The 25042-nt window shown below is 45.3% G+C and overlaps 1 protein-coding gene across 2 annotated transcripts in view; it reads left to right on the top strand.

Moving 5' to 3' along the window:
- Positions 1–25042, top strand: part of TFB1M (transcription factor B1, mitochondrial) — a 187849-nt gene that overhangs the window by 96759 nt on the left and 66048 nt on the right. The window contains exons 5-6 of one of the 2 annotated variants that reach the window (XM_066596064.1): positions 10642–10793; positions 21739–21858. In XM_066596064.1, the coding sequence (XP_066452161.1) occupies positions 10642–10793; positions 21739–21858 (272 nt within the window). The remainder of the gene's footprint in view (positions 1–10641; positions 10794–21738; positions 21859–25042) is intronic. The other variant, XM_066596065.1, reaches the window with a different exon arrangement.

Below are 25042 nucleotides of genomic sequence, written 5' to 3'. Positions count from 1 at the left end.
TGTTCGTGAATTATTGCCGCGCAGTTGCTGGCTGCCAGCGGTAATATAACACTAAATGAAGCCAGAGATAAATTATAAGGAAGGATGTAAGCAGGACTAGCAGTGCACTATGCAGTTGACATTCACCTTCAGTCCCACAGGCCACGCAGTTATGCGCACTGGGTTACTAGCAGACGTACAAAAGGATCCCTTTTTTAAAATTTGTATTTTCCAATGCAATGCAGGCAATGGAACGTGTATTGGACTCTCCCTCTATGGCTGTCTGGCACCGTACACTGCGCCAGCAGCTGTCTGGTAACTGAGAGTGGAGAAAAATATGAGTGCTTTTTAAACGTGCACTTGGATGCAGAGAGCGCTTACGTAACGTTAGCTGCCCCCAGCAAAAAATTACACGGAAGGCTGAACTGAGACCTGAGGTACTACAACTCCCAGCAACCACGGAGTTAAATGCACAGGTAGACGGGATTCCACACTACCACTGTCCCTGCCTCACCAATACTTACCATATACTACTTAGTACAGACTGCAGCCTGAGAACGCTATAGCTGTAATGGGGCTGCACGCCCGATATAGCAAAAAAAAAATAAAAAATGGCTAAACTGCTCCCAGCACCCACAACAGTAGTGCACTAGGTGAGCTGTGGCCCTAAGTTGGGGCTCTTGTAGACGCTAACACTCTCCCTAAACCAGCAACAGCAGCACCAGCAGCACTGTCCCTCATCTATCTTTGCGTGTGTCTGTGGCGAGCCGCAGGCAGGGCAGATTAAAATACTCAGGAGTCACTTGATCTCCCCAGCCACTCACTGCAGGGGGGTGGGCTAGGGCTGCAACGTCACAGGAGGAAGTTGTAATGCCTTCCCTGTCTTTCTATTGGCCACAAAAGCGCGCAAATTTTTCAGGGAAGGAAATGTAATGGATTCGAGTGCCGCGTGGTGCTCGCCTCGAGTAACGAGCATCTCGAACACCCTAATGCTCGAACGAGTGCGCTCGCTCATCTCTAGTTGTCATTGTTTAATAGAAATGTTTTGCTTGCTGAGGGGTTTGCTTCTGGATAGGTTTATCTTGTTCCTTATCTCCTAGGAGAAGCTTGTTCAATGGTAGAAAGACTTTAGGTTTTCTTCAGCCCCATTCACATCTTTTCCTAAACTTAGTGTGCTTTTACATAGAACGATTTATCATTCACATGAACAAAGGATGACAAAGTCTGCTTATTTGCTCATGCAGCCTGTTTATACAGGCAGATACATCATTTGCTCGCATTGTACCAGCGAATTAGAACGACTGAGCGGTCGATATTAAAACCGAATGATTAGCGAACGAGCCAACGATGATTTTTAGAGTTTTATGCTTGCAATGAACAATAAGCAAATAAATTATTCATCGTTCCATCATTTGCCGAGTTTAAGCTGAACGATTGTCTTTCAATTTCAAATGATCCAGTAATTTTTAAAAATAATAATCGTTCTGCATAGAAGCTCCTTATACCTTTCATTATAACTACTTTAAACATAATGGGAATTAATAGTTCCTTTAAATATTGTGTTGTGGTAAGAGGCTATAGAATAAACATTTCACATGCATTGTTTGCCCAAGTACAGATTTTATACATGGTGATCATGCCGCCTGTTTTCCCTCTTATCTCCCACCTAGACTACTAAAAGATCCTTTTATGTGGCCTCCCATCTAATAATCCAGTAATACTCCAGTACTCCCTCAACTCTTGCTACCTATCTCATCTACCTCTCCCCTCATTACTGTCCTGCTCTCCCCTATGTCCATATCTTCACTGTCTGCCTATCGCCCAGCAAATTCAACATTCATAGTGGTAACAATGACATACAAGACGGTCCAACATTGATCCCCTCAATACATCTCTAACCTGCTTCCATGATACCTTACATAGTAACATAATATGTTAGCCTGAAAAAAGACATATTTCCATCCAGTTCAGCCTGTTTCCACCCCCATTCTTCATCCAGAGGATGGCAAAAAGGCCCCAATGAGGCATAAGCCAATTTACACCTTATTTTGGGGGGACCTTTCCACACAAAGTGCATAAACATTTTTACGCTAGAATTCTGGCATAGAATTCTGGCATAGAAAACATGCACATTTTTGCACAAGTCCGACTTGCAAAAAAATTATCTTTTTTTTATTTTTTTTGCCTTTTTATGCTGCCCTTGCCATGTTTGTTGAAGAGAAAAGGGGGTGGGGCTTTGTTAACCCCTTCCCCGCTATATGACGTACATCTACGTCATGAAGTGTTGGGGTATGTATGAAGAGGGATCTCGGGTGACCTTTTTTCATACAGTTTACTACAGCTGACACCCAGCGAAATGGCTGCAATCACTCGCGTGGCTGATCGCGGCTATTAACCCATTAAATGCCCTGAACTATATTCGGGCGTCCCGGATGCCCCCCCCCCCCCCCCGTGGTGACATCGCAGGGAGCTGTGCAGGTGTCATGGCAGCCGGGGTCCTCCTGAAAGTCTCGGCAGACTGCCTATCAAGCCATCCCCATGGGGTGGCTTGATTGACTACCTGTCAGATTGCAGTATGATGTAATGCTGTGGCATTACATCATACTGCAGGAGCGATCAAAGCATCACTAGTTGTGCTCCCCTAGGGGGGCTGAAAAAGAAAGTAAAAATCAGATCAATAAAGTTTTACTGACTGTAAAAAAAAAAAAAAAGTTATAAAAGTTTAAATCACCCCCCTTTAGCCATATCTATAATAAAAAAAAATCTAAATCATAAAACAAAAATACATATTTGGCATTGCCATGTCCGTAAAAGTCCGATCTATCAAAGTAGAACATTATTTACCCTGCATGGTGAACGTCGGCCGAAAAAAAAAATAAAGAACGCGAGAAATGCACTTTTTCAGTCACCCTGTTTCCAAGAAAAAAATGCAATAAAAGCGATCAAAAAGTCGTATGTACTCCAAAATGGTATCAGCATAACCTACAGGATGTCTTGCAAAAAATGAGCCCTTGCACAACTATGTCAATGGAAAAATAAAAAAAGTTATTGCGCGCAGAAGATGGCAGCAGAAAATAATTTTAAAAAATTAAATGTCTTTGCAAAAAAAACATACAGATTTGGTATCGTAGTAATTGTACTGACCCATTATATAACGTTATAATGTCATTTTTGTTGCAGTTTGTGCGCCGTAGAAACAAGACGCACTGAAAGATGGCTGAATGTCGGTTTTTTTCCATTTTATTCCATTTAGAATTTTTTAAAAGTTTTTCAGTACATTATATGATACATTAAATAGCACCATTGAAAAATAAAACTCGTCCTGCAAAAAACAAACCCTCATACAGCGACTTTGATGGACAAATAAAGGTGTTACGATTTTTTAAATGGGTCGAGGAAAATACGAAAATGGGAAGAAAAAAAGGGCTACGTCATTAAGGGGTTAAAGGGGCAGGCCCATCTGTTTCCAGTCAAATTCACTGTTATTTACAGCCAGTGCAGAATGAACCTCTTATATTTAGTACTTTGGCGATGCTTAGTTTAGATGGCTATGTAAAGTGCCGGTGTTAGATAGATGTCCTCCATAATCTGTAGCCCTCAGAAGTGCTCCCTTCGGCTTTTTCTTTTATCTCAAAACTTCAAATGGGAGCAAGGCTTTGATAGTCAATTCACACTACATGATTGGCATAGAGCTCTAGCTCTAGTGAGAAGATTATCAAAAGGCCTTTCTTATAGGTAAATGGCCGAAAAGAATCTTTTTACAGTGCTGTCTTACCTCATCCAGATCTTCCATTAGTATCTGACACCTGCTGAAGGGGTTGTGGGCAGAATGGGCCCTATTTCCATGCATGGTGGTCTTACTGCTCATTCATCTTGGCAAGACATGATTGAGTTTGAGTACAATCTGCCACACACCAATGACAACGAGAAATGGGAAACCTCCAAACTCTCCATTAATGGAAATCAGAAATGTGTCACACTTTATACTTGGACAAACGTACGCCTCTTGCAGTCACAGCTGATTCATACTTTTTGATGGTCTTCCTTGGACTGTCCAGATGTTCGTCAGATGTTCTTGTACTATATTGTTTTGTGGAAAATGCCATGTTTTATTTTTCCACATAAACTGCTTGCAGATGTAAACTGTAAACGTTTTTGACAATAGTCATTACAAATGTTTCCCTAACTGGATCTGTACTCTCTACAGCAGGGGTGTCCAACCTGCGACCCAGAATGGCTATACATGTGGCACCCGGGCAGATTGTCCGTTAGCTGCAGCATGAAAATTACTCGTGGGCTGACTGCTCTGTGGGCAGCTGCTATGTGTGAATACTTAACTACATGTGGCTGGCCCTGTATATAGGAAACGCAGCAGCCCACCTGCCCAGCTACTTCTGTGTGTGACTGTGAAGTAACGGAGTATGGAGATATCGACATGCAAGGGAAGAGAGCCTGGGGTTGGGCACTTACAGTTCAGCTGTTGCTGCTGCAAGTTGTAGGAGAGTCACCGTAGAGAAGAGAGCTAATAGGGAGCCATGCTGGAAGAGTCCAAGCCAGCGTGCCCCCTCGTTGGTTCAGTCCTTGGTAGTCCTACTTGAAAGTTGTGCTGATCATGTGACACACTGCTGGCCTGGGGGCGTTGGGACATAGTCAGCAGAGCAGCGGCAAGCCAGACCAGTGCCATTGTTAGCTCCGCCTCTTTCTGCCTCCTCTTGAATTCTCTTTCGGGGTGCAGCTAAGCCCGACAACAGTACCATGAGTGAGTCTGTGTAAGTTAATGAGCGGGTGGACCAGTGCAGACAGTAGTTAGTAGACTAACCACTAGGTCAGCCACTCCAGCTGCATTAATCTAGAAATCAGCGGGTCAAGTACAAGAGGGGTCTGGACGTCTTTCTTGAGTGATACAATATTACATGGTATATCACTGATTACTTCCTAATGGGCAGTATTCCAGGAATTATTCCGATTGTGAGATTGGGAGGGAACTACTTTTTCACTAAAATGAAGAAAATTTTCTTTTCTACCTCATTGTTTGGGTTTTTTTTGCCGCCTTCTGGATTAACATTGGGGGGTGATAGGCTGAACTGTATGGACGTAGGGCTTTTTTTTGGCCTGAAATACTATGTTACATGAATGACTTGTTTACATGGGTCGATTGATTTTTACGCCTGCAGAAACTAAACAACAAACAAATTGTTTCGTTCAGTCACTACCGGCATTTACATTGCGTGATTATTGTTGAGTGTAAAAGGGCCCCTAATCTTTTAAGACTTTCGCAGCAAACCAAGCAAACATGTTTCTTATGGGCTCTACATTGTTTATTGGGCCATTGGGATGCTTTCAGTGTATTGTAAAAAATATTCAACAAAGGAAGCGCTCCTGGGATTAAAATTAAGGATGGTATAACACTGTCCGTGTGGAAAGTTACTTGCCTGGTGTGAACAGGCTCCCCTGGGTTAGGGCAGTCCGTCACGCTTGAAGTCCTGGTAGGTTATAGTAAGAATATGCAGATGTGTCCTCCTTGTTGACATGGGCATCCAAAAAGTGAAGGAGAGCATCATTGGGGACTCCAGATCCAAACCAGGTGGAGAGAACAAAATAGACAGAAGATATAAAAACCCTAGTGCTCCAGGGGGCATACCGTAAATAGCATATAAAAGTAAGAGAGGAGACTTACTTCACAGGGGGTCTTAAGAACCCCCTAATCCAAGTAGGCAGTGTGGTCTTAAGAACCCCCTAATCCAAGTAGGCAGTGTTTTGTAATGGTGCTCCCAGTGGTGTTTGGTGAGGGAAATCCAGCAAGAAGTAGATATCTAATATTTATTACAACTATAAGGGCTAATAAGCCCTACAATTTACAAACCAAACTAAAAAACAGACATAGCAGTAGCAATGATCAGGATAGGCAGCGTGTTTCTGTGTATTGTGACACCTTTATCAAGCTTTGTTTTGCCTCACCAAACACCACTGGGAGCACCATTAGGAAATACTGCCTACTTGTATTAGGGGGTTCATAAGACCCTCCATTTACGGTCTGCCCCTGGAGCGCTGAGGTTTTTATATCTGCTGTCTATTTATTGTAGTTTCTATAATAAAATGTAACTATAATAAAATGTAACTGTTGACAGGCGGGTACGCTTGTCCGTGATGATTCCCCCAGCTGCACTAAACACCCTCTCTGACAAGACGCTAGCCGCAGGACACGCCAACACCTCCAGGGCATACAGCGCGAGTTCGGGCCACGTGTCCAGCTTTGACACCCAGTAGTTGTACAGAGCAGAGACGTCACGGAGGACGGTGGTACGATCGGCTGCATACTCCCTCACCATCTTCTCACAGTGCTCCCTCCGACTCAGCCTGGACTGGGGAGTGGTGAGACAGTCTTGCTGGGGAGCCATAAAGCTGGCAAAGGCCTTGGAGAGTGTTCCCCTGCCTGCGCTGAACATGCTGCCTGATCTCCGCGCCTCCCCTTCTACGTGGCCCTCGGAACTGCGCCTTCTGCCACTAGCGCTGTCAGATGGGAAGTTTACCATCAGTTTGTCCACCAGGGCCCTGTGGTATTGCATCACTCTCAAACCCCTTTCCTCTTCGGGTATGAGAGTGGAAAGGTTCTCCTTATACCGTGGGTCAAGCAGTGTGTACACCCAGTAATCCATAGTGGCCAGAATGCGTCTAACACGAGGGTCACGAGAAAGGCATGCTAACATAAAGTCAGCCATGTGTGCCAGGGTACCTGGACGCAACATATGCCTGTCCTCACTAGGACGATCACTTTCAGGATCCTCCTCCTCCTCCTCAGGCCATACACGCTGAATGGATGAGAGGCAAGCTGCATGGGCACCCTCTGCAGTGGGCCCAGCTGTCTTTTCCTCCTCCGGCTTCTCCCCCTCCTCCTCCACGCGCTGAGATATAGACATGAGGGTGCTCTGACTATCCCGCGACATACTGTCTTCCCCCGCCTCCGTTTCCGCCCGCAAAGCATCAGCCTCTATGCTTTGCAGGGAACTTCTCAAGAGGCATAGCAGGGGAATGGTGACGCTAATGAATGCAGCATCGCCGCTCACCATCAGGGTGGACTCCTCAAAGTTTCCAAGGACCTGGCAGATATCTGCCATCCAGGCCCACTCTTCTGTAAAGAATTGAGGAGGCTGAATCCCACTTCGCCGCCCATGTTGGAGTTGGTATTCCACTATAGCTCTACGCTGCTCATACAGCCGGGACAACATGTGAAGCGTAGAGTTCCACCGTGTGGGCACGTCGCAAAGCAGTCGGTACACTGGCAGATTAAACCGATGTTGCAGGGTGCGCAGGGTGGCAGCATCCGTGTTGGACTTGCGGAAATGTGCGCTGACCTGGCGCACCTTGCCGAGGAGGTCTGACAAGTGTGGGTAGCCTTTCAGAAACCGCTGAACCACCAAATTAAGGACGTGGGCCAGGCATGGCACGTGCGTGAGGCTGCCAAGCTGCAGAGCCGCCACCAGGTTACGGCCGTTGTCACACACGACCATGCCCGGTTGGAGGCTCAGTGGCGAAAGCCAGCGGTCGGTCTGCTCTGTCAGACCGTGCAACAGTTCGTGGGTCTCAAGCCTCTTCTCTCCTAAGCTGAGTAGCTTCAGCACAGCCTGCTGACGCTTGCCCACCGCTGTGCTGCCGCGCCACGCGACAACGACTGCTGGCGACCTGCTGCTGCTGACAAGTCTTGATTGCGAGGTAGAGGTTGCGTTGGAGGAGGAGGCGGAGGAGGAGCAGGAAGGTTTAGTGGAGGTGGCATACCACCACCGCAGATACCAGCACCGATCTGGGGCCCGCAATTCTGGGGGTGGGTAGTACATGAGCGGTCCCAGGCTCCACTAAATTCACCCAATGTGCCGTCAGGGAGATATAGTGGCCCTGCCCGCCTGTGCTTGTTCACGTGTCCGTTGTTAAGTGGACCTTGGCAGTAACCGAGTTGGTGAGGGCGCGTACGATGTTGCATGAGACGTGGTCGTGCAGGGCTGGGACGGCACACCGTGAAAAATAGTGGCGACTGGGGACTGAGTAGCGCATGGCTGCCACCGCCATCATGTTTTTGAACGCCTCAGATTCCACCAGCCTGTAGGGGAGCATCTCCGGGCATCCAAAAAGTGAAGGAGAGCATCATTGGGGACTCCAGATCCAAACCAGGTGGAGAGAACAAAATAGACAGAAGATATAAAAACCCTAGTGCTCCAGGGGGCATACCGTAAATAGCATATAAAAGTAAGAGAGGAGACTTCCTTCACAGGGGGTCTTAAGAACCCCCTAATCCAAGTAGGCAGTGTGGTCTTAAGAACCCCCTAATCCAAGTAGGCAGTGTTTTGTAATGGTGCTCCCAGTGGTGTTTGGTGAGGGAAATCCAGCAAGGAGTAGATATCTAATATTTATTACAACTATAAGGGCTAATAAGCCCTACAATTTACAAACCAAACTAAAAAACAGACATAGCAGTAGCAATGATCAGGATAGGCAGCGTGTTTCTGTGTATTGTGACACCTTTATCAAGCTTTGTTTTCCCTCACCAAACACCACTGGGAGCACCATTAGGAAATACTGCCTACTTGTATTAGGGGGTTCATAAGACCCTCCATTTACGGTCTGCCCCTGGAGCGCTGAGGTTTTTATATCTGCTGTCTATTTATTGTAGTTTCTATAATAAAATGTAACTTTTTCTTTGCTTCTTCTTTGTATCAATGACTTATTTATTTACGGTGTAAAATTCAATAAAAATAAATTTTTAAAAACCCATCTTGCTATATTTGCACAGCGGGAAGCTCAACAGTTTGTCAGTTATAGCACTCAGAATTTGGCCGCCTGCACACGAGCGTTCCGGATTCCGCTAGCGGATTTTCACGCGGGTATGGTACCTAAATGTGCTTGCGGATAGGTGCGGATGCATGAAAAATCACGTGCGGATATACGCGGATGTGTTGCGGAAAATAACGTGCAGAAAAACCAGTAGACACCCCTTATTGTAAACCCAACCCTTAGAGAACTGCCCATTCCTTGGAAAACAGCTTAAAAACCAACACCCAGACTCCGTTTTGTCCCTCTTGCTTGTGCAAGCACCGTTAAATTATTCTGGCAACATGCTTTCACCCGGTGAGCAGATGTCTTTGTGGGCATGGTTGATCCATGTAACTTTTTTCAGGCGCTTCTCCAGCGTGACTTTATTTCAGTCACTGCAAAAAAATTCACAAGAGGAATTCATTACTACAGATTTTGCATTCTTACATCCTGCATTGGCAAGAAATACTACCTATCTCCCTATACACATTTGCCTGTGAAGCTCTGTGCTGTGTGTTGGGACGCCTCCTACCATGCCTACTTCCTGTAGTCATAGCAACCAGTGACTCCATCTGCAGCTGCACTGCGGATGTACTGCGTGAAAAAACGCACCCATTCACTTGTATTGGAGGCTTCACTCGCAGAATCCGACCCAAATTAGGACAGGTCGCAGATTTTTTCACGCGCGTGAAAAAACGCGATACAAATCCGTCCATCTGGGGACAACTGCGGATCCTCATAGGAGTATATTGGCTGCGGTCTGGGGCAGATAATGTGCCTAAAATAACGCGCTGGAAATTCCATTCGTGTGCAGGCACCCAAAATCTGCAGTGCTGAGTTTAGTACAAATAAGGGAGGCGGAACAATACCTCTGCAGCGCCACCTATTGGATGGCAGCATTCCTGCAAATCAATGTCCGACCCTTTATACGAGTCTTTAAAACAATGATTGGGAAGGAGAGCCCCTAAGAAGTTGAGCGAGAACAGGAGAGGTATTCAACTTAGTGCAAGGAAATGTTAAGCAGGTAACGGCTTTCATTTTCCGAATGGCTTCTAAAAGAGGAGATATGGAATCTGATTGGTTGCTCTATGTCCGAGTGATATAATTGATGGGATTATTTTTATGATCCAATCAGTGTAGTGTAGCAATCATCATGATCTGGCATAGTACATTTCTGTATCATTAATGTTATTGGCCCCTTTAGAGACTAGAGATGAGCGAGCATACTCGATAAGGCAAACTACTCGATCGAGTAGTGCCTTATTCGAGTACCTGCCTGCTCGTCTCTAAAGATTCGGGTGCCGGCGGGGAGGAACGGAGGGGAGATCTCTCTCTCCCTCTCCCCCCTGCTCACCGCCGCAACTCGCCTGTCACCCGCGCCGGCACCCGAATCTTTAGAGACGAGCGGGCAGGTACTCGAATAAGGCACTACTCGCTCGAGTGGTTTGCCTTATCGAGTATGCTCACTCATCTCTATTAGAGACCAATAACTGTTTTTTTCTTGACTACTGTGCAGGGAGCTGCAGTGCTGCCCCATTCATGTCAGCTGTGTGGCCCCTTCCTAGAATTGGTGGTGGTCCCACACCAATCAGAAAGTGATGGCAGATCCCTCATGTTATGCCAACCCATTATAAGATAGGAAGAACCCCTTTAACAGTTGTATAATCCATTTAGATCAGTTGTAAAATAACAATTAAGCAAATTGTGAATTAGCCTTATGTGGCAAATGCAGCTGAAAGATACTGACAAAATACATGCAAACTGCTGGAAATTGTGTACTGTTGGAGAGATTTAAACACAAGATAAGGAGAAGTGTTCTGCTTTACTAAATGTACTAATTACAGATTATTCATTCTTCAGATCCCCCAAATGTGCACATTATTGGGAATCTTCCTTTTAATGTCTCAACACCTCTAATCATCAAGTGGCTGGAGGAAATGGCGAACAGAACGGGTCCATTCGTATATGGCAGGACTCGGATGACTCTGACTTTTCAACATGAAGTAGCTGAGGTATGATCAACCCAGCAGTACTCCCCTTCAGTGCTGCGGGGTGCACCCGAATTACAATTGTTTTTTCAGTGGGAAAATATCTGGCCAGGAAGCGCCTCACATTTCTTTAGCTCCCGTGCACAGTCAGGTCAGCAGTCGTTAAGTGTTCCAATTCGCTTCCTAGATTCATGAAGAATTCCCTACAGATGATGGAGGTCTTGTTGCGTGAGACAATCCACACAGTCTGTAAGGGTTGGCAAGTATGAATTAACTTTTTTTTTCTAACGTGGTATTTTAAAATTAAGAAGGTCTATCTAGAGGATATGATATAACAGAAAGTGTCTGACAACTGCTTGCCAATGGTGCACGCTACCCTAAAGAAGGTAATGCCCCCTAGATCCTATTGATGTGACTTAGTTATGTAAGAAATAATGGGTGGGATTAATACTGGTGCAGTGTGAGAGCATGGCGGCTGTAGCCTCCTCCTTGCAGGGCACACTAGATAAATCTGTAAGGCACACACCTGGTTGATGAATCCAGAAAAGAAACAGGCAATTCCCTATATATGGCCTTTTAGCTCTGTAATGTATTAAGTGCAGAGTAAATTCAACATTCTGCAGTGATGTAGCCGCCCATAGGTGCCAGTCTGTGATCAATCATCATATACCGTGGTAGAGCAGGACCGCTAGGCCACTGGTTAATATTAATCTTTATATATAGCCAACATATTCTGTTGTGTTTTGCTCCTTGGGATGTCCTCGTCAGCAGCCTGTAGTAAGTTCATTATGGTAAGGTCACATGTGGTGAAAAGTTTTTGCAACTGATCTTGCGGTGTATCTGTGGCAATTCCAAAGCAAAATCCATGTTTTATGTGCTGATTTTGCTGTGGATTGACAGTAGATTTCAGCCCTACATGTTGAAGGGGTGAAGCCCGTGATGAGTATCCATGGCGTCCACAGTATAATGTGCATGCTGCAGATTTGCAAATCTGCAGCATTTTTGATTCTGCATCATTCTGTGAATGATATTTCTAAAACCCCATCCACAAGTGTTGTGTTTTATAATTTGCTGAAAATTTGGTGGTATGTAATCTGCACTGCTAACTCCCACATCTGAACTTGTGCTTAAGCTGCTGAGGAGTGATGTAGCTGCGGCCCTGCTGTCACTTTGGTCAGGAACACGTCTTGATGTAACAGAAAACATTTCCCCTCCCACTGACTGCCACCAGATTTATAAAAGGCTTTCACAGCTTTGAACTTACAAAGTGTCGCCCCCTCAACTCTCAGATATTTTTTTCTTTATTGATATACACATTACATACATTAGTATTAAACCTATAACAGCTAGATATACACATGTCAGTATGCTGTTTAACCATAACCATCCATATATCAAAGTAATAGTCACTAATATAAATTTTTATAGCTATAAAAAATGGTCTACATGTTATCAAGTGACAGACAAGCCAAGGGTAATGTACAAAATAAAATAACATTTTATGAAGTCATCCACTAACTACTTAACCCTGATTGTTTTGCGTAAGGGCTCAGTCACATGGGCGCCGATGTGCCCTTGTTACTGAACGATAAGACGGCTGCACTGCAGGTGTGGGCGACTCACCGCACTGCCGGAAGAAAGAACACATGACCGGCTCCATTGCCGGAATGTTAATGTCCATTAACACTTTATCAGCTTCATTTGTATGTTAAAGGACCTCCGGGAGCTGTTTGTAGAGCACAGCATGTGGTCTACGCTCTGCACACAGCTCCATTGTCCTCGCATGGGCTTTCGGCAGATTACGATGTAATCTCCGACTCCTGTGCAGAACACAGCATGCTGTTCCTGTTATCTCTCCGGCTGAACGATGGATTTAAAGCTCACCTTAAAATCATTGTTCAGCTGAAGAGGGAACGATTGCAGCATTTACACGCAACGATGATTGCTTATCTGCGGTAGTTTGAACAAATTTGGAGCGATATTTGTTGCGTGTAAATAGGCCTTTAGGCAAAATTCACACAAGCGACTGCGATATCGGGCCGTGAATCACTGCCTGATATCACGCTCACCAACATGTAATTTTCCCGTGGATGTGAGGTGTTTTTATCCCAAAACCGTCTTGCATCACTTCGCGGAAGTAGAGAGCCTCCGCTGCGGCTAACAGCCATGGCAGAGGATCGCAGAGTTCCTCCCACTGTTTTTAATGGTGAAAAACCTTGCTTTGCATCACACCACATGCACCTAGTGCGAGGTGTTATGCTGCCATCGGCCCATTGAAAACAATGAGAGATGTGATGCAGGAAAAAGATCTCTCGTGTATGACCCCATTCTAAAGAATGGGTATCATATTTGTGCAAAATTTGTGCGTCTTGCAACACACAAATCTTGCGCGCTTTTCTCAGCTGTGTGTAAACGGCCTTGCTGAGAACAATCACATTTTGCTCTTAGCTAACACCATGCCAAACTTTTTTCTTTCTACTTAATTGTTTAACACCACAGGGCGCATATTTACATCCTAAGTATGCAGGGTAAAATTGGAGCAGGATCGCTAGCCGATCCCACTACATAGAAGGCAGGTTCTGGCCGTCTGTGATGGCAGACACCTGCCTTTAACAGCCACGATCAGCGCTAATGCGGATCACGGCTGTTAATCCAAATTCCACTATCAGTTCTGACAGAGGCATTTAAATGTCCCGACTGTAGTTTGGGGGTCCCACGTAGTCCCGAATGAGTTTTAAAAAAAAAACAAAATCAGACAGCTTTCAGTTTTGCATCCACTCTGTTTTTTTAACTAAGCAAATAAGGCTGCAGACTGCACTACTGTTCAGTGGGAAAAAAAATAAAACAACGGAAAACAAATGGAACCAAGCACAACTTTATTTCAGTTTTAATTCAATTTCTCTGCTCAGGAAACAGAACAGAAAGACGGAATTATGCCTGAAAGGCAAGATGCAGATGTGAATGTAGCCTTATTATAACAATCACAAATGTATATAGTTTTTATGTGTTACTACTCTTGCACAATAAAACCAATGTGAATAAAGTTTACCAGAGAGGTTGTCAAAATTGGGGTTATTTAGGTTAGAAAAAAATATGGCTGAGGGGCGACCTAATAACTATGTATAATAGATCAACAGAGATCTCTCCCATTATCTATTATACCCAGGACTGTAACACAAGAGGACACTCTAATAACTATTTATGGATATATCATGGGTCAGTACAGAGATCTCTCTCATCATCTATTTATACCCAGGGCTGTAACAAGCGGGCACTCTAATAACTATGTATAGATATAGCAGGGGACAATACAGAGATCTCTCCATCATCTATTTATACCCAGGACTGTAGCTTGGACCATGCTAACAACTATATATAGATATATCAGGGGTCAGTACAGAGATCTCTCCATCATCTATTTATACTTTTGACTGTAACAAGGCGGCGCTCTTATGTATAGATATATAGGGGTAAGTACAGAAATCTCTCTCATCATCTATTTATATTTAGGGCTGTAACAACCAGGTGGTTTAATAACTATGTATAATATATCAGGCGACAATACAGAGATCTCTCTCATCATCTATTTATACCTAGGACTGTAACATGGGGGCACGTTAACAACTATATATAGATATATCAGGGGTCAGTACAGTGATCTCTCCCATAATCTATTTATACCCAGGGCTGTAACAAGGGGGCGTTCTAATAACTATGTATAATATATCAGGGGACAATACAGAGATTTCTCTCATCATCAAAGTGCATTGCAGGTCCTAACACACTGAGAATACAACTAAGCTGTTATTGTGTCAGACACAACTCAGCAGTCCTGACAGGGGACACTGACCTGCCATTACCACAGAGATCCGGCGGGCTGAAGGACCTGTGGTGATGTCACTGCTGTGGGAGGAGCCATTCTGGAGTTTGGTAGTACTATATACTGGATAAGCCAACCGAAACTGCCAGGACCTGTGATGACGTCACTGTTATGTGATCATTTGTGTGGGTGGAGTCAGAGGCTCATCAGGGGATCACATGACCAGGGGCTCATCACTGTATTCCAGGAGCTGTGTGTAGTAGAGCTGTGTGTGTCATGTGTGCAGTCAGCATAAATGTAGTAGAGCTGCGAGCAGCTGTTTGTCTAATGTGCTGTGCATGTAATGTGTATAGTCAGCATGGATGCATGTCATATAGCAGAGCTGAGTTTGTAATAAGAAAAGCAAATGTGAGAATGTGCCTTATGAATCAGTTATTGTTCTTTATGAAGCAATATAGAGGAATAGAGGTGAATGTTAACTCACCTGGTGCTCAAAGGGTGAACCCTGTCCTGGTTAAACTCTCCGGCACCCTGTATCCGGGGTAGCATATAAACAATCACTCTTTGTCCGCCATCCACCATGGTGTGAGGAGGCGTCTGGGGTGTAACAAGCTGGCTGGGGTACCAAAGCTGTGTCTGTGATACGCATGTCATGTAGCAGAGCTGTTACTGTGCCGCACATGCCATGTAGCAGAGCTGTGTCTGTCAGGCACATGTCATGTACCAAAGCTGTGTCTGTGACGTGCATATCATGTAGCAGAGCTGTTTCTGTGCGCCGCATGCCATGTAGCAGAGCTGTGTCTATCAGAAGCATGGCATGTAGCAAAGCTGTTGTTTGTGACGGACATGCCATGTAGCAGAGCTGTGTCTGTCACGCACATGGCATGTAGCACAGCTGTGTGTGTCTGTCACTCGCCCATATATCACAGCTGTGTGTGTCGTGCATACAGCAACGCTGTGTGGCGCATTGTGCCACCAGAAACACTGGTACTATAATTTCCTAATAATTACTAGTCTTTTTATATCCAGGACTGTGACAAGGGGGCGCTCTAATAGCTATGTATAGATATATCTGGGGTCAGTACAGAGATCTCTCCCATCATCTACAAGGGGGCAAAGACCATATCCCACTTGAAGGGCTCAGGGGTGAAAAATAGGGTTTCAGAGGTGCTGCTTCCGCAGATATCCCAAAACCAAACTGTGATGTGCCATGGCTGATTTAAATCCACTTGCCTGACAATTATGTGAAGGGCTGCATTTTGTGGGATTAACTGATGTTTTCATAGACACCATTTTGGAATATGTACAATTTTTTGATTGCTTTTCATTCCATTTTTAGGAGGCATGGACAAAAACTGCAATTCTGGCACATTTTGTCTTTTAATGTATTGACTGTTTGAGTTAAATGCCATGACAATTCTATAGTTCGGGTCATTATTAGAGATGAGCTTGATGCTTGTTCGAGTATTAGGGTACTCGAGATGCTCGTTACTCGAGGCGAGCACCACGCGATGTTCGAGTCAATTCCATTTCCTTCCCTGAAAGTTTTGCGCCATTTTCTGGCCAATGGAAACGCTGGGAAGGCATTACAACTTCCTCCTGTGATGTTCCAGCCCTATCCCACCCCCCTGCAGTGAGTGGCTGGCGAGATCAAGTGACCCCCGAGTATATAAAGTGGGGCTGCCTGCGGCTCGCCACAGTCACACACTGGGAGAGATCAGGGACAGTGCTGGTGCTGCTATAGGGAAAGTGTTAGTGTAGGATCCTGTCGTCAAGAACCCCAACGGTCCTTCTTAGGGCCACATCTGACCATCTGCATTACTGTTGTGGCTGCTGGGAGCAGTTTTGCAAATTTTTATTTTTTTTTTGTATATGGGCGTGCAGCCCCATTACAGCTATAGCGTTCTCAGGCTGCAGTCTGTACTACATAGTATAGGGACAGCGTTGCTGAGATAAGGAAAGTGGTAGTGTAGGATCCTGCGTACAAGAAACCCAACGGTCCTTCTTAGGGCTACCTGTGACCGTGTGCATTTTACAGGTTGTCTGATGGGAGTTCTAGTCCATCACTATTGCACTTAGGCCTGTTTGCGGCCTTCCTGACTATTTTTTTCTGCCAGGAGTTTGCCTTACTATACTGCTCTCAGCGACAAAGACTACGCAAATAATTCCAAGATTATTTACACAGGCCTGTGTCTGCAGTGAATTAGAGACGCACAGCATACGACCAACACAGGTACTTATAGAGGGAAAGTGATATACACAGTATATAGCCTGTATTCTTTTACCAAAAAAACAAAAAGCTCCTCAGTTGGGCTACCTTTGACTGTTTAAATTTCACTGGGTGTCTGATGGGAGTTTTAGTCCATGACTATTGCACTTGGGCCTTTTTGCGGCCTTCCTGACAATTTTTTTCTGCCTGGAGTTTGTCTTACTATACTGCTCTCAGCGGCAAAGACTCCGCACATAATTCCAAGATTATTTACACCGGCCTGTGTCTGCAGTGAATTTGACGCTCAGCGTACGGCCAACACAGGTACTTATAAAGGGAAAGTGATATACACAGTATATAGCCTGTCTTCTTTTTCAAACCCCCCCCCCCAAAAAAAAAAAGCTCCTTCGTTGGGCTACCTCTGACCGTCTGCATTTTACTGGGTGCCTGGTGGGAGTTTTGGTGCATCACTATTGCATTGCTAGGCCTGTTTGCGGCCTTCCTTCCATTTTTTTCTGCCTGGAGTTAGCGTTACGATTCCGCTTTCTGCGTGAAAGTGTACGCATATAATTCCATAATTATTTACAGCGGTCTGTGTCTGCTCTATTCGTAATCCACCATGCTGAGGGGTAGGGGTCGAGGATGTGGACGCGGGCGAGGATGCGGAGTTCCAAGTGAGGGTGTCGGCACAGGCCGAGTTCCTGGTCCAGGTGTATCCCAGCCGGCTGCTGCGGGATTAGGAGAGAGGCAAGTTTCTGGGGTCTCCAGCTTCATATCACAATTTATGGGTCCACGTGGTAGACCTTTATTGCAAACAGAGCAGTGTGAGCAGGTCCTGTCGTGGATGGCAGAAAATGCATCCAGCAATGTATCGGGCACCCAGTCTTCTACGCAGTCCACTACTGAAACTTTGAATCCTCTGGCTGCTGCTCCTCCTTCCTCACACCCTATACTGCTGCTGCAAAAATGCTACTGGGGTCTGCATATGCTTCTGCTACAGAAATGTTACAGTGGTCTGCATATACTGCTGCTAGAGAAATGTTACTGGGGTCTGCCTATACTTCCACTACAGAAATGTTACAGGGGTCTGCCTATACTGCTGCTACAGAAATGTTCCTGGGGTCTGTTTATACCTTTGCTACAGGAATGTTACAGCGGTCTGTCTATACTATGGGTGCACTAAGTCTTCCCATCGCGGTGTTTTACCTGTGTGGCACAAGTAATACAGTGACTGACTAGGCCAGAATTGCTGGCCGAGGCCAAGTTGCTTGGCGGGGCGAAACTCTCCCATGATTGGGCACTCCGATTTCTTCCTGTGTAATACCATCTTTGTGCACTTACAGCATAGGCTAGGCCAAGGAACTCCTAGAATGCCCCTTCCAGTGTTGAGCTTTCTATGTTGCGACACATGGATTTCCCGTTGCTATGTAACTCAGGGCACCTTGGAACCGAGCCTGACCCTGGGCCCGCTAACGTGCTTCCCACACAGACTATTGCGGGTCCTGGTCATGGTGTCTTGGGCTTTTAATGCCACCTCCTCCTCCGAGGCCTATGTCCCGGGGGAACTGCAACGGCGCCAGGTTGGGCCTGTGGAACTTTTTCCTAGCTAATTCAGTCTTTGGAGCGGTGAAAGAAAACGTAACGGATTTACTGAGACCTTCACAGGTGTACTAGCATCGAAGTCTGCTTCCTGCCTACGATTGCTGAAGCTGTTGGCTGAGGCCTATGTCCCGGTGGAACTGCAACGGCACCAGGTTGGGCCTATGGAACTTTTTCCTGGCTAATGCAGTCTTTGGAGCGGTGAAAGAAAACGTAACGGATTTACTGAGACCTTCACAGGTGTACTAGCATCGAAGTCCGCTTCCTGCCTACGATTGCTGAAGCTGCTGGACGAAGCCTATGTCCCGGTGGAACTGCAACGGCGCCAGGTTGGGCCTCTGGAACTTTTTCCTGGCTAATGCAGTCTTTGGAGCGGTGAAAGAAAACGTAACTGATTTACTGAGACCTTCACAGGTTTACTAGCATCGAAGTCCGCTTCCTGCCTACGATTGCTGAAGCTGTTGGCCGAGGCCTATGTCCCGGGGGAACTGCAACGGCGCCAGGTTGGGCCTGTGGAACTTTTTCCTGGCTAATCCAGTCTTTGGAGCGGTGAAAGAAAACGTAAGTGATTTAATGAGACCTTCACAGGTGTACTAGCATTGAAGTCCGCTTCATGCCTATGATTGCTGAAGCTGTGGCCCGAGGCCTATGTCGTCGGCGTAGTGTAAGTCTGCCATGTTTGGCCACTCTGATTTCTTTATTGTTCATGTCTTGGGTTGCGTTGAACCCACCTATGCTGTTGGTGCATACAGACTTCCCATCGCGGTGTTTGACCTGTCTGGCACAAAGACACTGACTGAGTTGGGTAGGGGGCAGAGTGCAGATGGCTTTCCCCTTGTGGTGTCGATTGAGCTATCTGACACCTAGACAAAATGAATACTGTGTGGGCACATGGATTCCTCATAGCTATGTAACTCATGCCCACGTTTGCAGCTCCTGACGGAGGTTGGCACTTTATTGGAATGAAGATCGAACGTCAATTTCTCATCGATTCTCTACAGCATTGTGGGCTATCGCCCTGCCCCTTTTAAAGAGGGTCGCTACCTGGCCCTGCCAACCCTCTGCAGTGTGTGCCTCCGGTTCCTCCTCATGGCAGACGCACTTATAAATAGACATGAGGGTGGTGTGGCTATGCAGCCAGCGTGTGGCATGAGGGCAGCTGAAGGCTGCGCAGGGACACTTTTGTGTGCGCTGCGGACGCAGGGTCGTGCGGGGGGTGGGGGGGGGGTTAGGCAGCATGTAACCCAGGAGAAGAGGAAGCGGTGTGTCCCGCAGGCAGTGCTTGTGCTTGGTTGGAGTGAGTGTGGTGCTTAGCTAAGGTGTGCCTTGCTAATGAGGGTTTGTCCGAAGTAAAAATTGTTAGGGGGGGGGGGCAACATGCTGGGCTGCATCTCAGGTTCCCAGGTCCCACTATTGTGGCTTAATAGTGGTACCTGGGAACCTGAGATGCAGCCCAGCATGTTGCCCCTCGCCTGCCCTATAATATTTTTAAACATCTTGTTAAACTTCTTGTAATCCCACCAGGGGGACCTGACCATATAATCTTCTGATTGCATAAATTATATACTACAGTACTTGTGTACTGTAGTATATTATGGCTGCCAGCACTGACCTCAGGGGCCATCCTATTATGGGTACTAAGGTGGCAGATCTTGGCACCATTTTTAGGTTGTCATAGCAACTCATTGGCACGTTGCCTCTTCCCCTGTATAAACACTTTAATACTGTAGTCTGTCACAGATTCTGTCTTATTTTAGCGGAAGACTAGCACAACATGCAGCATTATTCTCAGTGTTAAAATAATAGACATTGTGATGCAACCCCAATGGACCCTATTATAAGTCAACAGGGACCTTTGGGAGCTGTTGATGGCTGTCATGTGACATGCAGATCTGGCATTCCATACAAAAGTAATGCCTCATTTACATGAGATGAGCTGTTGGGCAAACTATGCCAGACACTCGTCCCACTGATGTATGTTCCTGCCCCGTTATACAGGAGCGAGTGCTGCCGGCATGGAGGTGGGGTGGGGGTGGGGGGACGTCCCCGTCCCACCTCGCCGCCTCCAGTCAAAGTAAGCAGACAGTCCTTCAGAAGTGACGGACTGCTGTTTATACTGAACGGCACGTCATTCAGTTTTCTGCCTGCAGAACCTGAGTGACTGAACAATTCTCATCCAGTTGCTGCATGCGTTTACACGGGGCGATTATTGTTCAGATTCTCATGGGAGCACGGCAATTTGAATGATTGTGAGCAATTCTCGTCCCGTGTAAATAGGCCATAAATGAAGGCAGCACCAGTAATCAACTATGAGTACAATGGAATGCACCAGATAGTCTAATTCTCCGCAGTTCTAATAATCTAAATGAAGAAAGTATAATGATGTCTGCATTGTGATTCTATTTGATATACCAGAAAACGGAAAATTATGTGCATGCGTTTATAAGCAAACGTCTTGAACACATACTTATTGACACACTAAGCAAACAAATCAAACATACACTTTGGTTTTGTGCAAATGAGTTGAATCTTATCTTATGCTGTGCAGGAAGACTCCAGAAAAATTAAGCCCCATTTACACGCAACGATTATCACTCAAAATTCGTTTAAACAATTGCATATGAGCGATATCGTTGCGTGTAAATGCTACCATAAAGCTTAAAATCCATCCTTCTGTAGGAGAGAGATAACAGGGACCACAAGCTGTGTCTCCAAGGGAGTCGGAGATTACATTGTATTCTGCCGACAACAGGTGCCAGAACAATGGAGCTGTGTGCAGAGCTCAGACCACCCGTTGAGCACAGCAAACAGCTCCTGGAGGCTCATTTACATGCAAATAAAGATTATAAAGTCTCCCCTCCTCAGCCTGCAGTGTAGCCCCCACTCCTCCCTGTTCCAGGCGGCTGAGCTGGCTCACATTACGGCAGCAGGAGGAAACTGATGCTGTAATGTGGAGTTTAATTATGAAAAATATAGTAAAACAAATACATTTTTCCCCATAACCCCTTTCTTTTTGAGAAAAAAAAAACAAATTCACTTAATATCAACATATTCATAGTGACCCAAACTCTAAAAGTATTATACTGTATTATTTATCCTGCATGGTGAACAACATAAAAAAAAATGCCAGAATTGTTGTTCTATTGTCCACCTACCTCCCAAAAAATAAGCGGTCAGTCACATGCACCCCCAAATAATAGCAATACAATCCTGTGTTTTATTGTGTAAGGGTAGTAAAACATAAAAAAATGATTTAATCAATGACATTCAAGACAAAACACAAGTGTCTTTGATATAAAACAATGTGTACACTGCTTTATTGCTATTACTATTATTTGCAGAGGTTGACAGCACCTACTAGTAGCAAACAGAGGAGTAGACTGTCCATCATGGCCCAGTATCTCTGCCAAGTCAAACACTGTTTTTCTATTCCTGGTAGAGCCTTCGTCCCAAAACCTGAGGTAAGTTGACGTGAGTTTTCTAAGCCTATTAAAGGGATTATGTGTTGTTGCATCTTATCAAGCTATATAATTTACATTGTATGCTGATGCTGTAGTGAACCTGAGCTCTTAGGGCTCTGCTTTCTGTTCTCGTCACTCTCATAGTCTTTGAATGGCGTGTTGGTGCATTAGTTTGACCGCTGATCCATTCAAACTCCTCTTCATTGTGGTGTTGGAGAAGGAACGGGATCTTACAGCATTGAGACCCTGGAGATTAGAAATTCATCACTTATGGTGGATAAACCATTTTACGGCTTGCAGACATAGTGCATTTTAGACTGAAACCCTTTTTAGGCAGAACTATTATCCTTTTAAAAAAATCGTTGCAGTGTGAGAATTTGAACGATAATCATTCAGTGTAAACACGGCCAACGACTGAGCCACGAACGAAAATTCGTTAGTTTCTTCTTCGTCGTCCATTCTATGCAGGCATTAAAATCAGAAATCGGTCATTTTACGTCACTATATGTAAAATTGCATAAAGGTGTCTGTGTGTAAAGTGTTGTGTGGCATTTTTTTTTGACTGGCAAGGTGTCTACATTTAGAAAATATATAGGCGGTGGGGATTTAGTACGAATTTTTGTTTTTTATAACTTAGGATTTATCTGTTAAAACAGTGTTCTTGACAGTTATTGAGAGTAATTGCAAGTGCCGGAGTGCCTCTCTAGTGGTTTCTTCAATATCCTACAAAGTGTCCTCAGTATAGCTTATGCATTACACAATGCAAAGATTTTGCCTCTGATATCTAGTCAGGGATGATACCATAGTATTTAACCCCTTAATGACCAGTTATGACTATATTCGACATGTGCTTGCCGCTGGTTAATTCTACATAGTGAGACCTCATGGTTATTGCCTAGTGTACCCACTAAATTAGTGCAGGTGCAAAGATGTAACACATAGAGGTGCTCCTACCACAAGTATCAGGTTTGGAGAGAATTCAGTTAACACCACTTTAAGGCTGGGTTCACACAGGGCGGATTTGCCGCGGTTTGCCGTTGCATAACCGCACTGTGGCCAAACCGCTGCGTTTGCAGTGCAATGCAGTACAAATGTGTTTGGGCAAAAAGCTGTTCTCACAGGACTGATTTTTTCCGCACTGCCGCAGTGCGGAAAAAATGCAACTGCGGCGCGGTTTTTCAAGACGCAGCATGTCCATTCTTTTGACCTTTCCGCAGCTCTTTTTTGTCCATAGACCTCTATGGACGCAGCAAAATCCGCAACAAAATACGCTACAAAAGTTAAAAAAAGCGCTGCGGAAAAAACGCAGGAAAATACGCAAGACAATAATAACCTTTGAAGCGATTTTGCCGCAAAAACAGTTCTTCTGCGGCAAAACCGCAACGGAAAAACCGCAGCAAAACCGCAACAAATCCACCCCTGTGTGAACCCAGCCTCACTCTTCTAAGGATTTTTACAGAGGCAAGGGCACCCTTTGCCGAACTTGTGGACCTTTAAGGCCTCATGTCCACTAGTTAAATGTAATTAGTAAATCCGCGCGGGTGTCCCACACGCGTGATCTGCGGCCCATAGGGATGCATTGGACACCCGCAGGTAAGTAAATACCTGCGGATGTCCTTTTTCCCCACCACGCGGGTCACACGTACGGGAAAACACCCGCAGCAAGCTCCATTTTCTGCGGGTTTCCCGCACGGACAGCTCCCGCAGGCTTCCATTGAAGCATATGGAAGCCGTCCATATCTGCATGCACACCCGCAGCTGAATTTCTGCTCTGCCGCGTGAGGGCAGGAGTTCAAAAAAACAAAGAAGAGTGCATGGCGCATGCGCGCGGCACGCTGCCGGCGTGTCAAGCACATCCGCCGGGCAGAAGGAAAAAAGATCCGGCCATGACGGATGGGAACCCGCACTGCCGGACATGTAAGTAAAATCAATTTATAGGCCTCATGTCTGCCGGAAACGAGGGACCCGCTGTGGGATTCTGCATGGAGAATCCACGCGGGCCCAAATTTCCTAGTGGACATGAGGCCTAAGGCCTCATGTCCACGGGGAAAATCAGTTCCGCTGTGGATATGTAACGCCTATTTCTGCTGAGGATGAGCTTAAATTCCTTTTTTTTTTTCATGCGGGAGATCAATTGAGCTATGAGCTCTATGAGCTCCCACACGCGTGATCCGCACTTAAATAGAGCATGTCGCATTTTTTTCCCGCACATGAAATTTTTAAATCACTTTAAAATACCATCCGCTGCTATTTATCTACCCGCGGGTGGTCAATGCATTCCAATGGGAAATTTTAGGTGCGGATCACGCACGCGGGTGATCCGCTGCAGATTTTTAATTTTATTTTCCCCGTGGACATGAGGCCTAAGGCCTCATGTCCACGGGGAAAAGAAGAATTAAAACCTGCAGCGTTTTTCCCGCACGCGGATCCGCGCCCCATAGGAATGCATTGACCACCCGCGGGTAGATAAATACCCACGGATGGTATTTAAAAGTGAATTAAAAAATTTCTGGAGCATGAAAAAAAATGGACATGCTCCATTTCAGTGCGGATCACGCGTGCGGGAGCTCATAAAGCACGTAGCTCAATTGATCTCCCGCATGAAAAATAAAAGACAATTACAGTGCATCCGCAGCCCAAATCCGCGTTACAAATCCGCAGCAGATCTGTTTTTCCCCGTGGACATGAGGCCTAAGGGTTGCATGGCACCAATGGGTTGATAGTCTATAAGGTAGACACAAATAGCAATCCGTGGTAAACTGACCAGCAATAATAATTTGGAATCCTAAGTAATCTAAAACATTATGTATGTGATTACAGATTCAAGTTTCCTAGTAGGAGAAAAAATATATAAGTTTAAAAAGTTGTTCCTTACTCACCCATGTATTCTGTAAGAAACCCTGAACTAGTGGGTGGAAGGTAGCTTTGATTATGTCTCCCACACACGGTAGAAGAAATCCTGCTTCCCTCTGTAGCATACAGTATTGTGAAATAGGTTTCAGGCAGGTGTAGAAAAATGTGTTGCCTAGTAATAATGCTTTCAAAAATATAAGTTTTAGTAGTTTGTCAGTTATCAAAATTCAAAGTGAATGAACAAATGAGAAGTCTAAATGAGATCAATATTTGGTGTGATGGCTTTTTGCCTTTAAAACTGCATAAATGCTTCTAGGCGAACTTGCACACA

This window comes from Eleutherodactylus coqui, chromosome 3 (genome assembly GCF_035609145.1).
Source record: "Eleutherodactylus coqui strain aEleCoq1 chromosome 3, aEleCoq1.hap1, whole genome shotgun sequence".
Taxonomy (NCBI): Eukaryota; Metazoa; Chordata; class Amphibia; order Anura; family Eleutherodactylidae; genus Eleutherodactylus; species Eleutherodactylus coqui.
This window is presented reverse-complemented; position numbering and strand designations above follow the sequence as displayed.